The sequence below is a fragment of the Podarcis vaucheri genome, assembly GCF_965113315.1.
Source record: "Podarcis vaucheri genome assembly, chromosome: 2".
Lineage (NCBI taxonomy): Eukaryota > Metazoa > Chordata > Lepidosauria > Squamata > Lacertidae > Podarcis > Podarcis vaucheri.
Genome location: NC_138760.1, coordinates 84,368,348 through 84,393,023, shown reverse-complemented (window position 1 = coordinate 84,393,023; position 24,676 = coordinate 84,368,348). Strand labels below are relative to the sequence as shown.

At 41.8% G+C, this 24,676-nt stretch overlaps 1 protein-coding gene across 1 annotated transcript in view; it reads left to right on the top strand.

Moving 5' to 3' along the window:
* The first annotated feature begins 6,540 nt into the window (after positions 1-6,540).
* NUP210 (nucleoporin 210) overlaps positions 6,541-24,676 on the top strand; it is a 90,759-nt gene continuing 72,623 nt past the window's right edge. The window contains exons 1-4 of the mRNA XM_082211852.1: positions 6,541-7,370; positions 16,256-16,392; positions 17,504-17,635; positions 21,389-21,485. Of these exons, the coding sequence (XP_082067978.1) occupies positions 7,204-7,370; positions 16,256-16,392; positions 17,504-17,635; positions 21,389-21,485 (533 nt within the window). The 5' untranslated portion in view covers positions 6,541-7,203. The remainder of the gene's footprint in view (positions 7,371-16,255; positions 16,393-17,503; positions 17,636-21,388; positions 21,486-24,676) is intronic.

The window sequence follows — 24,676 nt, the reverse complement described above, 5'->3', positions numbered from 1 at the left end:
GGCCAAAGGGACTGGTGGAGTAGGTGTGCTCTGGTGCCATTGTGTGCTGGAGGTGAGTTCATTGGCTGCCTTTGTGTGCAGTCATCCTGCAAACATTGTCCTCAGTCGAGAGTTGCTATGACCATTTCTGTCATTTCCTGCTGTTTGGGGATTTTATTCTTGTGTGTTTTTCCTCTCTTGGACTGAGCACAAATAGGATTTGGCAGCTGTTCCACCTGTGTGGTGGCGGCTGCGTATGTCCGGAGCCAGTGTAAGGTAAATAGAGGATTATTCAGCCTCAACCCAACCATTTACAAAAGACAAGGATGAAAACAAAATTAGAAGATTCACAGCGATGGTCCCTCAGTTGCAATAATAAAAGGATATTTATGGAGAGATGGTATCTTGCAGAGAGCTGAACGTTTTACTGATAACTCAGCAGAAATGCATCTGGGATCATATCAATAAATGGAATCAGGTATAAATAATAGAAGACAAGTTATAAGCCTCAATTTAAACATAATACAGAGAGAGGCGAGACATGAGGGTTTCAGACCAGAACAGTTTCCCCCTGAAGTGACATTACAACAGCAGATTACAACAGACTATAATAATCCAACATAAGAGAAATGGTTTAAGTAAAGCACTGGAAATAATAAAAACTATTGAATCATGAAAGTCCGTGTGGTTAATATAGCATTTCAAATGTCAATCTGATCATGAATCGCTCTCTTTCCATGATGTAGTAGGATCAAAATGCTGCATTCAAATAAAATGGGCACCAGCAGTATATTAAAAAAGGAACTAACTTTACAGACTTGATTGAACATAAGTAACAATAATTATTTCAGCAGCAGCTTTGTCTGGGGGAAGCTGCAGCTATCCTAGTAATGAACAGAGTTCAGAAATTATGTACCATACAAAGAAGCTAAAATATTTAATTTAAGATAATCAGTTTCTCCAATCCTTGCAAAGATGCTTGAGTGGGTTTCACTGATCACAGAAGTAGCTCACCTGTGGTCCACAATATTGCCAGTGATCCAGGGATTATGTAAACTGTAGATCAACAAGGTGTGGAGGACCACTGGTTAGCCACCATCCTCTATGGTTACTTATAAATGAAGTTATTGGTCGGTTCAGTTATATGTGGCCAGAGCCTAAGGGAAGTTGAAGAATCATGGAAAGAAACATGGGCCCCTTTCAATAAATACTAGGACAATTAATATGTCTGAACACACCCAGATCTACAAATTCTGCTGTAGAGGGCAAGAGTCTGCACTATCACCTTCTTCTCCCTAAAGATAATTTAAAATGAACAAACAAACAAACAGGCTTGAATTAAATTAGTGGGTGGCAAAGGGGGCTTTGAAAATGAGTGAGAAGTCCATTTTCTTTACACTTCCCCATTGAGATTAAAATTTCCATTAAAGGCAAAATTTTAAAAATCACTTTATAGCTTAGTAGCCAGGATACTGTATTGCAGGATGGTGGTGAAGATAACCCAAGACCATTAAGTGCAGGAAATTAAGGCATATTCAACAACAACAACAACAACAACAACAACAACAACAACAACAACGGCATATTCAACAACACACAAACACACACTTCTGTCTTCTTGGATGTATACAGTTGACAACATTCCTTACCCGTCCACCCATGTGGGTTACGAACTATAAAGCAAAGACAAGGGACATGGTGTAGGGAAGCACCTGCAAGGGGGTTGTTCTCCCAGTTTGCTCTTCTCATTGCCCACCTGCCCACCTTGCCTAGTGCAGTGGCTCCTAGGAAGGAAGAGATGGCAGCTGGCCAGTGAAGGAATCTGTGTTGGAGAGGCTTATTTGAGCCCTTCTTCCATAGTGGGCTGGGAACCTTGATGTCATCTGCAGAAAGCTGAATTTGGGGGATAGGAAAGAGGAGGAGGAGCCTGAACCTGGTGCTGCTGTGAACACTAACCTGGGCATTTCCAGCAAGCAAGAGTGGGGCGGGGAGGGAACAGTGGTGGCTGTATTGGTGATGGAGAAGGAGATGAAGGAATGATGGAGAGGGGTTGCCTGCACATTGGAAAAATGGCGCCTGGGCACTGGTAAGTCTGGGCAAGGCGGAAGAGGGCAAGAGAGGATTAGGCCAGTGGTCAGAACTGAGCTTTGCAGCTGCTGTCACAACTGCTCCTGCACTGTCTGGGCCCTGCTTGCCTTGCTGCCACAAGCCCAAACCAGCCTTGGAGCCAGCGACAGACTAAGAGGCTGCTTCCAGACCTTTTGGCTGCTTTTAGAAATAGGACGTATGTTGAAGCAGGTAATTTTGCCACCCTCCTTAACTTGCCTTCTGGGACATATGCCCCCTTACACACATGCACACTGACCCAGCACTATGTCAAAATATTTATTGTAGAATTACACAAAAGTAGCAGCCTACTATCGTCAAATACAAAAGGTCTCAAGATATTACACGCACACACACATATTACACAGTCTATATCAAAATGTCCGTAAGGGTGTATCAGACAAATTGGTCTGCTGAGTTAACGGTAACATCACCAGAACACAATGGCGAACCAATAATGTACTGTTTTATTGTAGCTGGGTTTGTAATATCAGCATTTCCCAGGAGCAGTATTGAAACTTGCATCTCCTGCTTCCCACAGAAGTTGTGTTACCCCACTGAGCTGTAGCCTCTTTTATATATGATATTGTTAATGCTGCAAAATTAAAAGAACAAGTTTAGGGGGGGAAATGATCTTGTTCTTTCTATTGCACTAAAAAAGCAATATAGAATGGAATTGCTATCAAGTAGTACATATAAGTGTATTTTATAGTGTTCCAGTTATCCTGTTGTTGTTAATATTTACTGTTATGGAAACCACATTGGGATAAGTATAGGGAAAAGTGGAATATAAAAACCTCAAGATCACTATAATTTCTGGAGAGTTGCTTTTTGCATCGTGGTTCCTCAAATCAAGGAGGTTTCATCTGTGTTCAGATATAATTGGACACCATTCTGAACCTTTCAAAACTCCACTGATTTTTTTGGTCTCTTAGAATCCCCAAGCAATGTTGGATAGGAGCCTGCTAGTAAGTAACTAAAAATACTATGTCCATTATATCCATCTTATGTTGATTGTCATTTTGCTGCAAAACTAGCATCTCCATGATGTGGCTGCCTAAGCATAGTGTATTGAGGATACAACAGAGAGGTGTTGGTGCTGATATAAGTGGGCACTTGAATGCCTATCATGGGACTTTGAACTGAATTCCAAGTTCCTCGTGCCTCTGTAACCACTGAAGGAAGCAATGGGTTAGAATAGGCTATGGTTATTTGATGATGAGAGTAAGAAATGTTTCAAAGAACATTATAGGTGTTGCCCTTGGGTATCTGTTGGGTAAGGTACCTGGCCATTTGCCCCATTTGACACCTCAAAGCTACGCAATTCCATTTCTTAAAATGTTAGATGAATTCCATCTATTTCCATTTGGCTTCTCTTTTATACAGCAAAAGTTTTCTTTGTGCTGTTTGCTTTATGTTTCCCAGTGAAGTATTAGAGTCCCTCACCTGCAATCAGGTTCTGTAAAAGTCAATAGTTTGCTGTTCATTCTGCTGACACTTTTCAATGCGGATATAATGAAGCTTAAAGTTTTTTAAAACATCAGCAGTACACTTTTCTGAATTCTCAGGATGGGCATCACAAATGCAAACTGTCACGAGGCCCTCCTCCAGACTTCCTCCCAGACCCAATAGATTGTGGTCATAAACTGGTAAAGGCTGAAACAGTCCATGGAAGAACATAGGTAAAGGTAAAGGGACCCCTAACCATTAGGTCCAGTCGTGGACGACTCTGGGGTTGCGGCTCTCATCTTGCTTTACTGGCTGAGGGAGCCGGCATTTGTCCACAGACAGCTTCCGGGTCATGTGGCCAGCAGTACAAAGCCGCTTCTGGTGAACCAGAGCAGCGCACGGAAATGCTGTTTACCTTCCTGCCGGAGCAATACCTATTTATCCACTTGCACTTTGACGTGCTTTCGAACTGCTAGGTTGGCAGGAGCTGGGACCAAGCAATGGGAGCTCACCCCGTCGCGAGGATTCGAACCGCCTACCTTCTGATTGGCAAGCCCTAGGCTCTGTGGTTTAACCCACAGCGCCACCCGCGTCCCATAAACTAGTAAAGGCTGAAACAGTCCATGGAAGAACATAGTGGTAACCTAACAACTTCCTCTCTACTCCAGTGCCAACACTGATAAACAACAACAGCCCAGTGGTCAACAACATCTGCACCTCATTTTCAAAGGTCTGTCCATCTCCCTCCCAGCAGAAAGATAACAAGGAGGGAGCCAATCTAACCTCTCTTGGGAGAAAATTCCACAATATGGAAGCAGCCAAGGACAAGTATCTCTCTTATGTCAGTACCAACCATACCTCTGATGTTGAAGGGACTGAGAGAAGGTGCTCACCTGAAGATCTTAACACCCAAGCAGGTTCATAACAGGAGATACGATCTTTCAGGTAACCTTTGAATTGTGCCTTGAAATGGACCAGTAGCTAGTGAAGTTGTTTTAACAGGGCAGCAACATGCTTCCTGTAAGCAGTATGGCCACAACATTCTGGACCAGATGAAGCTTCTGAACATTTTTTTAAAGTCAACCCCACACAGAGCATGCTACAGTAATACAATAGCACACATACCCCGCTTAGTGCTATGTTGGGATTCCACAGGATTGTATTCATCTAAGTCTTACTCAGAGTAGACCCCACTGAAATTAATGTGCCTAAGTTAGTTGTGCTGATTAACTTCAATGGGTCTACTCCAAGTAGGACTAGCACTACCCATTGTTATCACTGACACAACATAACTTGCTCCACGTACATTGTAAAGGATGCATTTATAGGTAATGGAGGCAGGTGCCAATTTTACCAGTGACACTGATATTAATATCTTGAGGATCAGATAGCCAGACTTCACTAAATCCATAATGGCATGAATATGTGGTAGTTTAAGGTACATAAAGTAAAATTGTTTCTTTTCAATTACCACTTCATCATCTCAACAACTGATTTTCTGTCCATAAAAATTGTATGACTTCACCATCAGAATCTGGCTGCTGAACAGCCTCTATGTACATTATCTTAAGTTAACACATATTTCTCTGACGAACGAAGAGACTGATGGGAGCAATAAAACCAATACCTCCCCCACTCTCTCTGAATCTGCCTTCCTCTTCTAATATTTTCTACATATTTTAATATTAGTGATAGAGTAGAATCCGAGTTTAAAGCAGCAATCCTCAAGCCACTGAGGAGTTTGGCGCAGACCCACTCAAGAGTAAACAGAAAAGGAAAGGAAGAATAATGAAAAGTTTCTCATCAGTACAGTTTTCTTATTAAATTCTTATAAATGTAAGAGTAAATATTACTATTTTCCAATAGGTATATAATACTACTACTAGTAACTTGTATAGTGTGGCCAAATATCCAGAGAACTTTACATAAGTACTTGTCCTTCAGTATGACATGTTTGGGTGTACCCTTATTCAGATTAGGGTCCATTCTTACCTTATTTGCCTGTGTGTTTTTAGGGTCCATTCTTTCCTTGTGTTTTTAAAGATATTATCAGCATGCAGTGTAGCTATACTGGTTTCACTGGATTTTGAAGGGTCTTATAAGGAATGTAAACCACTAGCTATAAAAAACCCCAAAGGATTTGACATGTTTACAAAAAAGAATTGTTCTGTTATTTGTAGACTGCGGTGTCTGGATGAATGTGACCATAATAGAATAGGGATGCAATTTGGGGTTGTCTTCTGTGTACACTTGAATAAAGTAAAGCTCCTGCCGACATTAATGTCCTGTTCCAATATTATCTTTTCCACTTCTATCCCTGGGCAAAGTGGTGTCACAACTGGAATGATAACTTCAATACCCAGTGAAATTTTTGTTTTCCATTTTACCCTGTGCACCCAGAGGCATTCTGAGGCTAATAAAGATAGTGACAGCTGCTTCACACAACACTAGTCAGGCCACTGGGTAAAATGTAAAATAAATATATAAAGATATGATGTAATGATGTCCACATAGACATTTTCCCCGCCATGCCAGATACCGATGCCTGAAAGGCATCCTTGGTCATGGTTGTCACCTGAGCATTCAGACATTCCCATGTGGCATTTGCATTATTTGCACATCTGCAATTTAAAGTTTCAATGTTGAAGGCAGTTTTCATCCCATTCCCATTTCATCCCACAAGAACTGCTGTGACTGAGAATTAAGCTATAGCATTAGCAACGAAGTATTCTGACATCAAGGGACATAGGTGGCGATGTGGTCTAAAGCACTGAGCCTCTTGGACTTGCAGTTCAGAAAGTCGGCGGTTCTAATCCCCGTGACAGGGTGAGCTCTTGTTGCTCTGTCTCAGCTCCTGCCAACCTAGCAGTTTGAAAGCATACCGGCACAAGTAGATAAATAGGTACTGCTGTGGCAGGAAGGTAAATGATGTTTACTTGAGCTCATGACTAAGTGCCATGAGTTTTGACTAAGCCTATTATTGACATCTATTGCAAGATCTGCAGGGCTCAGAGGCTGCCCTGTTACTTATAGTATGATAGCGGGCTCCAAACTCCTCCTTGTTAATTCGTGGTAGTGCCTTGGCATCAATATTACCACCAAAACATCTGGCTAGGAGAAAGAGGCACGTGGAAGGAGGGCGGGAAAAGAGGGGCAGTATCTCCTTCCTCCGGTTTCCTTCCTTCTATTTCCCTCGGGGATCAGGCCCCTACGGAAGCGCCCTCGGCGGCGAGCCGCGCTGGAAACAAACAAACACCCCAGCTGTCTCCCCAGCGGGTCAGGAAGCAGCAGCCTGCAGTGTCCCCAGCGGCCAGCAGGTGAGAGCAGCCCGGCGGCACCTGCTGCCGCTTCTCTCTCCGCTGACGGCTCCAGGCCTTCCTTCCCCGCCCCCGGCGCCTTGCCCTCAGCGCGGGGTCTCTCCCTCGGCTTGGCCCGCCGCGCCGTGACGTCCCTCGAATAGCAGCTCGAGGCGGGCGATTCCTGTGAGGAGGTTGGTTCGAGGCAGTGCTGCCGCTACCGCTGCAGAAGCAGCCGCTTCCCTTTCCCTTCGGCTCAGGAAGGGCTTCGAGCGGGTCAGCGGCAGGGCGCGCGCTCCCCCGAAGGAGAGGTTGCGGAGAGCGGCGGCGGCACCCATTTGGCTTGGCGGGGGCGGCCACGAGTCCAGGCGCGATGGCACCCGCAGCACCCCGTGCGCCGCTCGGGCTCCTTCTCCTCCTCCTCCTCCTCCCCGTCGCCGTGGTGCCTTCCAAGCTGAACATTCCCAAAGTGCTGCTGCCCTTCAGCCGAAGCACCAGGATCAACTTCACTCTGGAGGCAAGCGAGGGCTGCTACCGCTGGTGAGTGAGCGCGCGCGCGAGAGAGAGAGAGAGGCGCAGGACGGGGTCGAGCGCGCGGGGCCCCGCAGAGCTGAGGCACATGGCGCACGTGTGGCGTTCAACTTTGCTGCTGAAACGGCAACACGTGAGGGTTGGGGCGCGAAAGAACTGAGGCTGCAGCTCCCAGCAAAGAAGCCTTTGCCTGCGACAGGCAGTTTGAGTTAGCGAGGTATTATTCCTAGGGCGGCGAGCGTCTTAGCCGGTACCGTTTTACTCAACTCATAAAACGGCGCAGCTGTTGAGTCTCCAGGACGCTTGCGCCGCGCTTCAGGCGCGAGGGGACTGCTTCTTTAAAAAAGTTTACAAGGAACTTGAGTGTTGTGGAGAGTTTGGCGCAGTTTCATTCATGATGCACCTTCTCACCCTCCTTGGTTCTGAGCCAGGGGGAAACTACACATAAAAAACCCCACTGAAAATGTGTTTGTTTTTTTTAAAAAGTTTTGGAAAATACTTTGAATTTTGCCGAGCTCCCTGTCCCCATCTAGTGTCACATTTGTAGATTGCACTTTACAATACATTTACAGTGGTGCCCCGCAAGACGAATGCCTCGCAAGATGGAAAACCCGCTAGACGAAAAGATTTTCCGTTTTTGAGCTGCTTCGCAAGACAAATTTCCCTATGGGCTTGCTTTGCAAGACGAAAACGTCTTGCAAGTGTTCCGATTTTTTTTTTGCTTCCCCCCCTTTTTCTAAGCCGCTAATAGCCTTTTAGCCACTAATCCACTAAGCCTTTAATAGCCGCTAAGCCTTTAATAGCCGCTAAACCGCTAATAGCCGCTAAACCGCTAATAGCGCTAAGCCGCTAATAGGGTTTCTTCGCAAGACGAAAAAACCGCTAGACCAAGAGGCTTGCGGAACAGATTAATTTCGTCTTGCGAGGCACCACTGTAAAACGTTTTTGTACCTGAGTCCCAAGTGTGCTTTCCAAGTGTCGCCGGGTGGCTGAGAAAGAGTCAGAAGTTTATCCATGCTGTCTGGGCTGACTTTGTCACGGTGAGGCATAGGCGACAGTGTGCCAAACCTAAGAAGCTTGAAGTGGTACAGTGATTGTGGCAGAAATCCAACCAGTACCAGAACGACAATACTGTGGGTGTGTAAAAGCCCTGAAGTTTGGAATACAGTAGCAACATGAAGTTACAAATTGTGTTTCTCAAAATGAGAGCAGACATTTTAATGTGCTTTGTTAAGACAGGGCAGGGGCATGCCAAGGTTCAAGGACTGGCAGCCAACCCCCCTTCCATGTATAACAGGTGGATGCTCAACAAGTTTTTAAGCATTTTAAAAGTGAACCTTTATCTAACAGAGATACAGTGTAACAAAGAAAGCTTCTTTCAGTGACACATCATTTATTCAATGGTTGCCTGCCTCAATGGTGGCAAAAGTAGAAGTGAGCAGTACTGTACTGTACTGTGTTTTTCATATGGTAGAAATTCTTTTTAAAAGTTTGCTCTGCCTCACAACCTCTTTCCTGTACTGTCTTAACAGATTTCGGTATAGATGAAAAGGGGAAATGGTTATTTTTAAAGACTGCAAGTAAAACGTGCATTATGCACATGGCGATAATCTACTATACTAAACAAGTATAAAGGAAAACATCTTTCAATATTCTTGTAGCCCAAAACTACTTGCTCATGAAAAATAACTATGCTGTCCTATTCTAAACAAACAAACTATTAGGCTTGCTAATTATTGAACTTTCCACAAAGCCATAACAAAGAGAAGTAGAATATCTCTAGAGTGGCAATCCAAATGTCCTCAGCCAGCAGTTTCATACTGATGTTAAACAGATGGGACATCAACAACTGGTTGCACAGAAATTCCACAGTAGCATATTCTGAAGGTGGCTTTGTAGATAGGAGTGGACCCTGCATAACATCATGTCTCCAACCTTCAGTGCACTTAGCTGGTCAAGTAAATACCATATCTGATAGTATCAAAAGCCACTGATGGAGATCAAAAAGCAGCAACAAGACCACACTTCCCCAGTTCTTCTCCTGATACAGGGCTTGCAGGGCAACCAAGGTTGGTTCACTTCCAAAGCCAGACATAAATCCAGGCTGAAATGGGTCAAGATAATCTCCTTCCTGCAAGGTTAATCTGCAGCTGCATGTCCACCAGCTTCTCAGTACTTTACAGTGCCTGTGTGGCCACCACGCAATACCTTTATGAAGGGGTATTTGCAATTGAACAGCAGCTGTCATGAACCTCCTAGTTCTTGGGTGGACTATTTCCAGAAGTGGCCTCACCACTTCCTGTATGAGGGTGACAGGCACCACTCACTCTCACGGAAACCTACGCAGTCAGCCCATGTGTAGCTACAAAAAGCTAAAGAAAAGAGGTAGTAGCCCAGGCAAATCTAATCATCTAGTGCACATCCTCAGGTTGTAAAAGAAAGTTGTAATTGAACCTCTAACACGTGGTAAGATATAGTTCTGGACACTCCCTCAATAATGGAGGTCAATAATGTGTTTTGACCTTACTTATATTAAGACCATAGCAAAGTGTGTAAAAAATAGATAATTTCCCTCCAAAAAGAGTCATCAACTGATCATGTTAAAAATGTACAGGAAACTGATGTTAAACTGGCCTGGCATGTGTATTTAACTGGGATCTCAGTTTTGATTACTGAGGGAAAGTTGTCATTCTAAAGTTTTCCCTTTGGACATTATTTTGATTTTTACATATATTTATTTTTTACATTTTATATCCCATCAACATAGTTCAGCAGAGCCTTCAGGATGCATTGCTCTAAGACATGGGAATAAATGGGGGAAATATCCAAATAACTGCATTGACTTTGGTCCAACACCTGTTCAGACAATCTAATACCACTAATAGGTTTAAACATTTAACTACCCATGACTGACTGATGTAATTAGGTTTGCTCAGCACAGCAATACACACGAGGTATTAACAATTATCTTTGTGTTAGAGCTTCCCTTGTTTAAACCTGCTGTACAGACAGCTTGTGCCATGTATTTGGGAGCAACTGTATGTAGCCCTGTCACTGATTTCTGGCGTCAATCACCCAAGAAGCACAAGTGACTACAGACTTCTTTGCCATTCATTCTGAGTGTGTAGCTGGGCCTCACACAATGAACATGCTTATATGACTTGACCAATTTCTTCTGAAAGACAACACAGTAGAATTTCTTATGAATTATCCTTAACAAAGCCATATACACATAGGTCAAGGAATTTATATTCATAAGTCTATAACAGATAAATTTGACCAATTAGGAGGAATGAATATTAAATCTCATATATTAAGAGCAATTGTGATTTCTCATAATTCTTGATCCAGCCAGTGTTAAGTAGCTGTAAGTCCAGTTGATTCAGCTGGCATGTACTTAACTCTCATGTCATTTACCACATGATAACATTTAATAATAATAATAATAATTTTTATTTATACCCCGCCCTCCCCAGCCAAGGCCGGGCTCAGAGCGGCTTACAAGCAATAATAAAAACAAGTTGAATGATTACAACTTAAAAACAAAATTAAAATACAACATTAAAATATTGAAACATTAAAATATTAAAATGTAGCCTCATCGCAGGAGGAGAAGGAAAGGAAAAAAGAAAGAGAGGGAGGGAGGGAATCAAATTGGCTCCAAGCCAAAGGCCAGGCGGAACAACTCTGTCTTACAGGCCCTGCGGAGAGAAATCAGATCCTGCAGGGCCCTGGTCTCATGAGGCAGAGCGTTCCACCAGGCCGGAGCCAGAGTTGAAAAGGCCCTGGCTCTGGTTGAAGCCAATCTAACTACCTCAGGGCCCGGGACCACTAGGGTGTTGCTATTTATGGACCTTGAGGCTCTCCATGGGGCATACCAGGAGAGGCGGTCCCGTAGGTACGAGGGTCCTAGGCCGTGAAGGGCTTTAAAGGTCAAAAGCAGCACCTTAAATCTGACCCTGTATTCTACCGGGAGCCAGTGCAGTTTGAAAAGCACTGGGTGAATATGCTCCCATGGCAGAGACCCCCTGAGGAGCCTCGCTGCAGCATTCTGCACCCGCTGGAGTTTCTGGGTCAGCTTCAAGGGCAGCCCCGCGTAATGCGAGTTACAGTAGTCAAGCCTGGAGATGACCCTTGCATGGATCATTCATTAGTGAATGCAATAAGTATAATTAGTCCCAGCAAATCTAACAAACTCCTAAAATGTGGACAGATGTTAGTATTAATTCTGTCTGCCAGAATCTTCATAGCAGACAAATATTCCCTGTGTGTTTGTGAGGGGGGAGGTTAAATTTCTAATTTGTATAGCCATGAACAGACAATTTAAATATGTATGCAAATTCTACCCAGAAAGTCCTGAACTGAAAAGATTGTAATAAATTATGCAAATCATGTATGTTTATATGTATTTACTTCATTTGCTTGCCTTTCATCTGTCTCAGAATTTGGAGTTTTCTAAATTTTTTATAGATCCAGGGAGAAGGGCATGGGGTTTAAAGAATACAAACAGGGTAAGGCATGTGGGAAGCAGAGAGATGGATGAAACTGGAGTTAATAAGTTTTATAGTCCATATATATATGGACTATACAGTTAAAGATATCGTTGAGTATGTGTTTCTGGAACTGAGTACAGTGGTACCTCAGGTTAAGTACTTAATTCGTTCCAGAAGTCCGTACTTAACCTGAAACTGTTCTTAACCTGAAGCACCGCTTTAGCTAATGGGGCCTCCTGCTGCTTCCTCGCCGCCGGAGCCCGATTTCTGTTCTCATCCTGAAGCAAAGTTCTTAACCTGAAGCACTATTTCTGGGTTAGCAGAGTCTTTAACCTGAAGTGTATGTAACCTGAGGTACCACTGTATATAAAGCACATTCCTACATATGTGCATTAGACCTTTTGATTTTTTACTGTCTTTATAGCAGTTCCTCAGTATTCCAAACTGTCTGTGAAAATAGGTTGGCTGGATCAAGAATTGTCATCCCATGAATGGAAAAGCTTCTTCCATTTGCAGTAAGGACTCAATCCCAGCAGAGGCTTCAACAAAAGAAAGCAGGAGGGCAGGGAGAGAGAATTCGCATGGATTCCTCCTTCCCTCCGTAGTCTCCAGCAGCAGTAGTCTGGAGGGTCACTCAACTATCCAGACCAGATTGGGGGGGGGGGTTGTTATAGGGGCAACGAGGGAAAAGGTGGCAGTGTCTTGTGAGCAGAGCTGTGCTGATCCAACCAACTGTTGATATTTATGGCCGTTTCTGATTTGTCGTTTGAGTTATTAATGTTCTTTGGAAATGAAGGAAATAACCCAGAGGGATTTCATTTCTGCCTTGATATTTCTCTCTCTCTCCTTCATTTGGTATTTTGCTTATAACAGTAGGCCTGTGTTGAATGACTTTCCCCCTTTTTGCTGCACTTAAAAAAAACCAGGAAGTACAGTTTCATCTAAAGTATGCTTATATTCTCTGTGTGGGAAACAAAACGGAAGTAAAATTTTATATGTGGTTTTAAAAGTAAATAAATAAATAAATAAATTGTTGATAGATGATATTTTACATTTTTACCTGAAGCTGTTAACTAGGAATTATTCATGGAGTATTTTTAAAAAATCATTAATGTTTTCTAGAATCTCACAACAATCTGTTTTGCTAATTGCTTGTGGGAGGATTTGCAGATGCATGACGGATATCATTGCACACACTGTTCTTTTCCTCCCTATGCTGGTCCTGCAAAGGGGTATATGATCTTGAGGAGTAATGATTGCACAGACTAGGCTTAAGTGGGTTGAACTCCAGTCACATAAATCTTAGTTAATGTATTTTCAGTATTGCATGGACAAATACAAGGTGAACCTTAGGCTGAAGTAACTGTGGGGCAAGAATGCAGAGGGACTGAGTGTGATTCTGCCTTCTCACTGCATACACAATCTACACATGTTAAAGGTTGGAAGGTGCACTCAGTATCAGCCACTGAATAAAAATATTCACAATTATGCTGGATATTCACTAGAAAAGGGAAACTGACTGAATCAGGCAATACAGTTAGAGACCCTAACTCTAACTGTTAGAGACATTAACCTGTAACACTAGTAAGTGTTACAATTTATCACCAAAATTTAGTTACAGAGATAGCTAGATTAGACAACAGCTGTTTAATACTTTTGCTTGCTTGTGCACGGCAATGGACCATATAACCTAGTTTAGCAGTCTAGAGATGTCTGTTGACCACAAGGATAATATAGAGGCAGCCTGAGGTGTGTTTGTGGTCAGAAGAGTCTAGATGGCATCACTGTCCACTAAAATCAGTAAATGTACCCAAGAGTGAGAAAAAGACACATTTCCCCAAAGGTTAAATTGTGGTTGGCTCTTTATAATTTGTTTTGGCAAGCTGTTTATCCCACAACGTTTAAGAAAGTTGTAGTTACTAGTGGCACCACCATCAGCAGTGAGTCTATTTGCTTTATCTTTTTTATTTAGCTCTTCAAATCAAGCTCATTTTAGCACTTTGAAGTTAAGTCTTTAGATGATTCTTTCAAACACAATATACATATTCTTTTTCTGCTTTAGGGTTGCTCTCTACAGCACAGCAGACAGGATGTGTGGGTGATACGCTATATTTGAAAGAATATGTGGAGGAAGTTGCAACACTAATAGTGAAATCCTTACTCAGAAGCACAGTATGTGCATACAGCATTGTTGCCCAAGTCGATTTGCAAGACTACATTTTTTTAGTCCTACTTATGACTAAAATATAAGATAAAATCAAGTTAATTTGGCAGTTTTGCAAATTACGCTACGGCATGAGTGAATCTTTCAGAGGATATCTTTCAAAGGAAATAGATCAGGGGTCGGCAACCTAAGGCCCAGGGGCCAGATGCTGCCCAATCGCCTTCTCAATCCAGACCGCGGATAGTCCAGGAATCAGCATGTTTTTACATGAGTAGAATGTGTCCTTTTATTTAAAATGCATCTCTGGGTTATTTGTGGGGCATAGGAATTCGTTCATATATTTTTTTCAAAATATAGTGCAGCCCACCACATGGTCTGAGGGACGGTGGGCTGGCCCACAGCTGAAAAAGGTTGCTGACTGCTGAAATAGATGGTTAATGAATGAGTTCACATAAATACACAACAAACTTAAGCCTGTGCTGCGGGTGGTGGTGGTGCTACTGCTGCTGTTACATTTGTCTACCACCCTTCATCTGAAGATCTCAGGGCAATATGAAGCATTAAAATGCAAGGTAAAAACACAAAATGCATAATAAGAACAAGAACAAAACAACCCAATAACCCCACCCTACCCTTCCCATGAAGTTTAACTCCCAGGGGCCAGACAGATGGATGTGGCAGACTGGGGATTCTCTATTCCTGTATTAAAGTGCAGTGAAAGCAGTTTCAGCACACATTATTGTATCAGAAGATTTTTTGTGCCTGGGACAAAGAAAGTGGATCTGTGTTCGCCTTATCTCCACACTTACCTTTTTTTTTTTTTAAGACAGTAGTATTCTCTGTAAAGGGACGCGGGTGGCGCTGTGGGTAAAAGCCTCAGCACCTAGGGCTTGCCGATCGAAAGGTCGGCGGTTCGAATCCCCGCGGCGGGGTGCGCTCCCGCTGCTCGGTCCCAGCGCCTGCCAACCTAGCAGTTCGAAAGCACCCCCGGGTGCAAGTAGATAAATAGGTACCGCTTACCAGCGGGAAGGTAAACGGCGTTCCGTGTGCTGCGCTGGCTCGCCAGATGCAGCTTTGTCACGCTGGCCATGTGACCCGGAAGTGTCTCCGGACAGCGCTGGCCCCCGGCCAATAGATGTGAGATGGGCGCACAAACCCCAGAGTCTGTCAAGACTGGCCCGTTCGGGCAGGGGTACCTTTACCTTTATTCTCTGTAAAGTGCCAAATATAAAAGTGTTTTATATAGGATAGCAACCTCATTTTTCTCCAGTTTTGTCAGGAAGTAGAAAGCTGCAGCCTGCAGGGCAGTGAGCTCTTCAGGAATCCTGAATCTCTGCTTGTTGTCAGGCCCACCGATTAACTGGACAAAAACATTATTCTCAGATTAAAGGAGTAGCTGAACATTCTTCTACAAATTAGATAGAGCAGAGCTTGAAATCCAAACTTCTACATGCCGCCTTGGAGGTGGACAATAAGATTTCTGCTCTGTCTTGAATCCTCAGGGTTGCCATTCTTAGCCACCTTGAAAGAATTAGTACTAAGTCTGATTTTTGTTCAGTGGACTGCTTCAGTGAGTCGTAGAATTATTTGCTGTAATAGGAGCCCCCCACCCACCCAGCATAGGCTTATTTTCTACTTGGCAGGGTAGCTAATCAAAAGAAACTAAAAGTGCAGCAAGATTCAACATAGAACCAATGTGTTTGTAATAAGTAATAAGTGAAACCGTAATTTAAAAAATGATTGGCTTGAAGATGTATTAGTAGGTTTTTCATTTGAAACTGACATTGCTGAAAGGCAAGAACTATTTATACATTATACATAACATGAATGAAAAAGTGAGAACAAAAGGTTTTCAATGGGTTTCTACAGCTTGCAGACCTGCGGCAGAATTCAGCTGAGAATGTGAACAATAAATAATTTCAAACTAGTAAGTAAATGACAGTGGGTTGTCCCCCCTCCCCCCCTGGCCAAGCCATTAGGGGAAAGCTTTTCAGAACTTTATCTCCATAGAAAGAGGTAGAATGAGCTGACCGTGATGCCATTGCTTTCTCTGAACACCTAGATGTATATTCAAAAGTACCTATGCCGATTTTGCAGCCAGTGATACAGTACTTAAAACTGATAGGAACTGCTGGTAATACAAAGCTAAATATAGCATGACTTTATTTAAATGTTAAAGGAAACTTTAATGGGCATCAACATTTATCAATAAGTAATTTTTGTATGTTTGTTTTAAGGTCTTCTACCAGACCAGAGGTTGCTAGCATAGAAGCTATAGAGGAAGACAACCAACAGTGTTCACAGAAGGCTATTGTGCAGGCCCGTTCATCGCAGGTGACACGCCTTACAAGTATTATTTTGGCTGAAGATATTTGTAAGTAGAGCAATATTCTTCCCATCTTATTTGGAGACGTGTATGTTTTAGATGATTTTGTTCTAAGTTAATTCCACGCTATTCTTTGATGGAATGCTTTATGCCCTGCACCCATGAAACTCTTGATGGATACACTAAGTGCAAAAATATACTCTCCTACATGTAGAATCATAGAATCATAGAATCATAGAGTTGGAAGAGACCACAAGGGCCATCGAGTCCAACCCCCTGTGTGTGTTTAAAATTTGTAACGAGCAAGGAAAAAGAGGGAGACAGAAAATGGAAGCTATGCATCATCTTGCCCTCCTTCTCATAGCATGCATTGCCTCCTTTCTACATTGAGAAATGGGAGGCTGAAAGATTGACATCCACAGAGGGAATAGTAGAAATGGAGAGGATACTATTGAGGGAAAGGGAGGAGCATTAATTTAAAATGTTGGTGCTTAACATTAAAGTATAAGGGTACATGAAAATGCCTCTGAATTTATTTTCCTCATCATTGAGCAAATGGAGAAAATTTCCACACACCTGAGTTGGCTGGAATATATTCCAAATCAGAGGGTATTTTTGTCAGGCTTGGAGCCAGAGGGTTAATGACAGAAAGGGGTACTGCTCCTCTCCTGACAGCAGCCTCATAGAAAGCCTGTCATGGGAGTTGTTGGTGCCCTCCTTAATGGGATGGACTGTGGTTCTGAGGAAGATGAGGAATTACATTATGTGAACAATTTCCCCCCATTCCCGATCGCCCCAGTTTACCTCAGTAAAGTATTATAAATTTCTCTGGATTCTGCCTGCTTTATTCCAGTTTTTCCACTAACACAGGAGAGGTAAGGAAGAGAAAGGAAAATCACATTCCATCAACCCTCTTTCACCAACACTTGTCTGGATCCAAGACTACAAATAAAAAAGTCGTGGAGTTTACCAAAAGCTAAAACAGCGGATATTTTTTGTTGGAAACATACAGTACCAGCTCCCTTCAGTTTTGATATTATTGTATTTAATTGCATATGTTTCATTTTGAACAAAACCACCAAGCATTAAACTGTAAGATGCAGTGGTTTTTGAGGTTGAGCCTATCTTGTAACTAGATATTCTCCTCTATTTCATCAAGTAACTGGCCAAGTCCTTCGCTGCGATGCTATAGTTGACCTTATTCATGATGTTCACATTGTGTCCACCACAAAAGAACTGTATCTAGAGGATTCACCATTGCAACTGAAAATTCAAGCTTTAGATTCTGAAGGTAAGACTATATCTCTTTTAACGTAAAATATTCATCCAGACAAAGAGCTCTTCCTGATGTTATGTTGGCCATGGCCACACATTTTCCTTCCTAAATCTACCGCTGTGTATCAGTAGTCTCAGCTTGAAATTCCTATCTGCATAAATGGGCTTCACATTTGCATTTTAATCATATTTGTTGTTGTTTAGTCGTTTAGTCGTGTCCCACTCTTCGTGACCCCATGGACCAGGGCACGCCAGGCACTTCTGTCTTCCACTGCCTCCCGCAGTTTGGTCAAACAATCATATTTGTATTTCTCTTAAAATTCAAAAGCTTCCATCAATAGGGGGGGGGATCACTGTCTCAGTCTAATTTTGGGGTCAAGTGTCTCCTAAGAAAGCCATACAGATAAAATACCTGGCAGAAGGTATTATACACCCTAACTCAATGCTATGCTGGATCACGTGCCTCCTTCTCCCTTCATAGGCTGGTGTGGTGTGATATGAAGGTAGAGCCATCCTGTTTAGTGCACCAAAGAGCTGTCTCCAGGATACCCAATAAAACAGCTCTGTAGCTCGCCTGGACCAAGCGAGGTTACTCTCTCTTTGCATCAGCCTGTGGGGGGTGGTGATCCTGCTTAGCCCTAGGCTTGGGTTCTCTGAAGGGAGCTGTCTTGTGCACCCAAACTCAGCACTAAGCAGCCTTGCTTCTCCCATCCCTGTCAAGTAGTGGGGAGGAGGCTAGCAAAGCTACCTTTTGCAAGTGGAAGCAGCAAACTGGAGAAGTCTCACGTGTTACTGTTGCTTGCAAACTCCACCCTTGTTTCTCCCATCCCATCAGGCGTCAGGAAAAGGGATAAGCAAATTGATGTTTTGCAAGCAAAAGCAGCCTGTCAATCATGTGGCATTATGAACATATCATGTGATATGTTTGGGCAGCCCTGTGACTTTGGCCCGCAGGGCTGATCCTGCTAAGGATGTGGCTCATGGAACCAAAAGGGTTCCCCAGCCCTGCAGTAAAGCAATATACTTGCAGAGATGTCACTGGGATCAACAGTACCCCATAATATAAAGTACATAAAGCTGCAAGACCTATGTGTGGGGCCTAAACATAAAATAAAATACCGTGACAGTAACAAAACATATGAAATAACTATTACAGTTGTATTAGGACTGCGAAGGTCACGACTTGTGAATTACCTACCTATAACAACAAATCTTACAGGCCTTGCAATCATAGCTGATGGTATTTGAGTAGCCTTAGAACTGCAGCTGACATGCAGGTAAGATGTGGTGGGAGGCATTCCTTTCTGTATTCAGAAGCTCTAAAGATGAGCATAAAAAAGAAATGAAGGAAGTATAGCATTTCCATGGCTAGTCAATAATATCAATATTTGCACTGGATAGCAGAGATTCTGTTTCATGAATTGGACTAATAGACATATGCTGGTATCAGTTCAAGTAAACGTAAATTTTGAGGGGCGTTGAACTGTCTCCCAGGCATATTGTTCTTGCAATACATGTGCTGTGGCCAATGTCACAGCAAGCATTTCTCATCTCTTAGTGTCTGCTGCAGATTTGCAGCTTCAGCACTGTTCTGTTTCTCCCTGCTAAAGAAAAAAGCACACTATTTGATTTGTTTTTACTTTACATTTCAGCAATACTGAGGGAAGATTTACCTTAGCTCCGCAAAGTTCAACCAAGTGTTATGAAAACAACCAATTATGATTGTACATCTTGTATAAAATATCCGTGGGCACTTAGAATTCTATTTTCTGTGGTAGATTGCCTTTTTAAATAGAAATTTTAGGATGGAATGCCAACCCACAGCACTCTACTCTGTACTAGGAACCCATGATTGAAAGGTATTTGTAGTCTTTGATACACTTAGATGCATTTTGAGGTGGAGGATGGTCATAGAGTGCATATGTGACTGCAACAACAACAACATTTTCTACTGATTTTGCAGTAAAATCACGCTATTGATTATGCGCCAACAGTGAACACAACTGCAAATTCATTTTTAATTAATCAAAATCATTTGAAAATAGAGAGAAGTGAAGGATTAAGTCCCAGATTTGTCAGATTAACCTTTTAGGTTTCTGAATTTGTGTTATCAGTTAATTGTAAAAACAACCTTATTTCAGGCTTAGTTTTTGGTAAGGAAGGAGGGGTTGGTTATTTATTTATTTCTTAAAATTTATACGCCACTTGATTGTAAAAGAAAACTCAGACTGGTTTGCAGAAAGATGCAAAATAGAAAAATAGAGAGAAATTAACAGAAATTCACTGCAGCTGCATCTTCCATAATGTTTTTATTGTAGGACATTTCCTTTCTTTTTAATAGCTTTAATTCTGGTCACATTGTTAGACTGACAACATTTGAGACATAGAATCTTTATTTACTTCCATTTCCAAATGATAGTTTGATAGGCTAAAAAAAAATATGGCGCTTTTTTCTTTTTAAAAAAGAAAGTTAATTACAGGTAAGCAAACAATAATTTTTATTAAAGTGATGTCTTTGAATTGATGCTATTGGGAGATGAAGACTGATTTCGTGACTGAGGAGTTAGCCTTGAATAATGATTTTAAATTCCATTTCTTCATTGATATAATAGCTTTTAATGAATGTGTATTTAATAGTAACAATATACCTGAAGCCGCGTCTTCACCCCCATCGTTCAGCCCAGACACTGAGGTCCAGCTCCAAGGGCTTTGCTTCTTTGTATACACAACTATGCAAATGTTCTGCTTGCTTGAGCAGTATGAAATTGAGCATGCATGTTTTTATTGTGTGATATCTTATTTGTTTTAGATATCACATAAGTAGCTAGGAAAATGGGGTCATCTTGAAATATTTATAGCCTTATCTACACACTTACCTATAGCAGGAATAATGCAAATTTTAAAATTTCAGACTGCATTTGCACATTATGCTTCTGTGGATTGTGAAACGCTTTGCACTGTTTAAGTAGCATTAAATTAAAAACAAACTGCTATTTGTGAAATAGTAAAGCTGCAATTCTGTGCCTGTGTAGTCAGAGGTAAAGACCCATTAAATTCAATGGGACTTGCTCTCATGTAAGCATGTATAGGATTGCAGCCTGATTGGAATTTCACATCCTATAGGGTCAGTTATGAACTGATGACATTAACGAAGGCAGCCTTAATTCAGGCAGTTTCCACGTTACTTCTAATTTTCAGTAGTTGCCATTTGTATTAAACTTGCATCCAACATGTATGTAATCTCGGCTTTACTGATCATAGAATGTTTTATACAAATTCCTTGTTTCTGTTTGATAAATGAATGATGACTCAGTCACTTTTCTCCCAGTATATGAAACTTAACAATAAGAATAAAATTCTAAGCTTCTGAAATAGACCTAATTCATGCCATCTTGTTTTGTAAATATATGATTCTGGTTCCTTTTTATTTTCTTCTGCTGCTGCTTATTGTAATTTCCAAACATTTGGATTTCCGGGCACAAAAGTTATTGATTGAGCTTTATTTATTTTTATTTATTTTTACTAAAGTTGTCGAGCTTAAAAAATTGACATTTTTGAGCTATTTTTAAGGAAAATCAATGAAAATGACACTGCCATGCATCTGGATTTTTCCGGACATATAGCCGATTTCCAGCCAGACACTGCCACCAACTGCAGTATTCTAGACATACGGCAATCCTAGATGTAGTTGTGCGGCTGATTACCAAAATGTGGAAAGATTCTATAGCTGTTCTCACATTTGATACTTAGTTTCTTGAATTATTTTAAGGAAACACCTTTAGCACTTTGGCGGGACTTGCTTTCGAGTGGACAATTATGAAAGACCCAGAAACTAATGGATTCTCAGATTCCCACAATGCACTGCGGTAAGCATCGTTAAAATTGTTTCATTTGTTACTTTATGCATAAAGGACAACGGGCAGGGAAATAGCAAGCACCAGCTTTGATCTCCTGTTCCTGTTGGCATTGCCCCCCCCCTTGAGTCTTTATTTCTTGTGTTATGAAGACTTTCTTGGGGGGGGGAGTCAAGGCAACTCGTGATATAACATTTAAAGCAATCAACCAACAAAAAACATACTGATATAACATTTTAAGCAATCAACTAACAAAAAACATACTGAAAACAAAACATTTCTCAAAGAGTTAGGGATAGCAGATAAAATTTCATAGAAAACATCATTGATAGGCCAACTGGCAGCAAAAGACCATCAAAGATGGCTCAGTTCAGGCTTCTTTAGGCAGTGGGGTCCACAACCAAGAATTCCTAGAATTGTAGAGTTGGAAGGGATCAGGAGGTCCAACCTCCTGAAAAGGACATTTCCTCCATGTTTTTAATAGAACAGTAAAAAGAACTGCAGGAATCTTTTGCCCAGCATGTGGCTTGAACCCATGACCCTGAGATTAAGAGTCTGAGCTATCCCATCTCTCAAGATCCATGGGATGGAGGGAGTACTCCCTTGGGTGAAAAATTGCTCTCTCACAGTATCCCTGCTCAACTCCTCCAGCAAAGTAATCCAGAGGGGAGAGATGGAATTGCATACAGAAATTATAGATAGATAGCCCAGGCCTAGTGCACCCCACCCACTGTGTTTTTCAGTCCTTGGCATGACACAAAATACAGTGGTACCTCAGATTACATACGCTTCAGGTTACATACGCTTCAGATTATAGACTCTGCTAACCCAGAAATAGTGCTTCGGGTTAAGAACTTTGCTTCAGGATGAGAACAGAAATTGTGCTCCGGCGGCGCGGCGGCAGCAGAAGACCCCATTAGCTAAAGTGGTGCTTCAGGTTAAGAACAGTTTCAGGTTAAGTACGGACCTCCGGAACGAATTAAGTACTTAACCCGAGGTACCACTGTACAGGAAATTCATTGCATCTCTGGTTGCTGACGGGCTGTCTTCAACACTGTATCACAAGTTGTGCAGGCTTGAATGCTCATGTTCTTATAAGTAGTCTTTTATCTTGCTGATTTGCAGTTAAAAACTGAACTTAACTAAAGTACTGAACGTGAGTTAATTAACTTAGATTTATAACAGTTGCATGTTCCAGTTGGTACTCTCAGCACACTCGTATGCCATTAAATATTACTCATAATTAAAACAGAGTCGGCTCAATAATACATGCTCCATGGATTTAATCCACAGAGTAGCAATAAACTAAGGATAATGGTTTGCCTCAAATTGTGCCCCCTTCCTCTGACAGAAGCCTCTTCAATCCAGCAGAGGATTCTTTCTGCTGAAAGGGGGACAGGTGGGATCTTCACAAATTCCGTTGTTCTTCTGCAGCCCCCCTTCTGCCCCCCACCTGTTTCTAAGGACTCAGCGATACAGCTGCAAATAAAATGATTAAAGTGTGTTTTAAGTGCAATATACACACTAGTTGACGATGGTGAGCCTTAATAAAAATTCAATGTATTTTTTAAAACGCTTTAAAAAAAAAAACATTTTCAGAACGGTTTTTATATAGATTCCACCAAAGGGTCCCTTATTCCTCTGGAAAATGTCTGAGGCATGAAGGGGGCTGCAGGGAGAAGAGGGGAAGTTGCTTTCAAAAATTCTTAACTTCCCGTAGCATAGAAAAAGACTACATGTTTGGTAACTTTAAAATGGTTTACTCTTCAAAGGCTAGATTCATGTGCATTTCCATACAGCAGCAAGAAAATATAGGCAGTATAACTTAGGTTCCAAAATGGTAAGTGTTTTTAAATTATTTGTAAAGAAACACAAAGATGGCTTGCTTAGGCCATGCAGTCTAAGCTTGGAGCATCCATCTTAGACATCCTTACTGGTCTTGTTCACATGGTAGAAAGAGAGAATTTAGTAACTCTTCTTCCCAAGGTGAGGGGGAGTGACCTATCTAAACCTTGCAGGACAACTTACTCTGTGGGCTTAACCCTTTCATGCATTAGATTTAAGTATGTTGGCTATATGATCCTACATACGCTGTGCAAAATTGTGGAAAGCAGTACACATATGTCGCATTTTTGCTTTCCCTAGTGTTTACAGCACTTCATTGCTTTCAGACAGATCTTTTGAGTTTGAGTTTCTACTTTCATTAAAATGCCTCAGTTTTAAATCCTATCCAAGAGCACTGTCTCTTTGGATATTTTTCATTTCCTTCAATGTTGCGGCTCTGCTATTGATACTGACTCTTTGAAAATGGGTCTTCAATGAAGCTGAATCACTTTGTATATCCCAATTTGGTTACAATCCATCATAATAAATGAAACAACAGGCATTCCATTTGTTTAATTTTCTTGGAGCCTCCAAAGTATTTTCTGTTATTTTGGAGTTTCTGACCATATTCAAGAAGTACACAGAACACTAAATCAATTTTTCCTCATATAATTTTGCATATTAGAGCCAAGTAGAACATTAAACTGATAATCAGCAGCAAAAGGAGCTGTAAATTTAAACTGCACTTCAAGGCCCTAATTTTAAGGAGCAAGGCGCAACCACAATTAAATACAGTGGTGCCCCGCAAGACGAAATTAATTCGTTCCGCAATTTTTGTCGTCTAGCGAATTTTTCGTCTTGCGAAGCACGAAATCCCATAGGAATGCATTGAAAATCAATTAATGCGTTCCTATGGTCAAAAAAAGTCCAAACAAAGCCAAATTTGGTACAACAACAGTTTATTAACTGCTCTTTAAAGTCACACATACTGTAAAGAGCAGTTCAAAAATTTAAGGGAAAATAAATTAACTTTATAAACAAAACATGTCTTTGTTTTTAGTCAAAGAAAAAAAGTCGCGAGATGTTTTCGTCTTGCGAAGCAAGCCCATAGGGGAAATTCGTCTTGTGAGGCAAATCGCGAACGGAAAAAACTTTCGTCTAGCGAGTTTTTTGTATTGCGAGGCATTCGTCTTGCGGGGCACCACTGTACCAAGGGTTGAATTCAGCATGGTGCTAAGGAGATCGTTCTATTTTTTTCTTGTCTAACAGAGCGATCTTCCTTTTCCTCCCCCCTGTGTGCTGTTCTAGGGTTTTTCCTGGTCCTCCAGAGTGGATCTGGAGGAGTCACAGGAGAAGCAGGGGAAGCCCCATTGCACTAA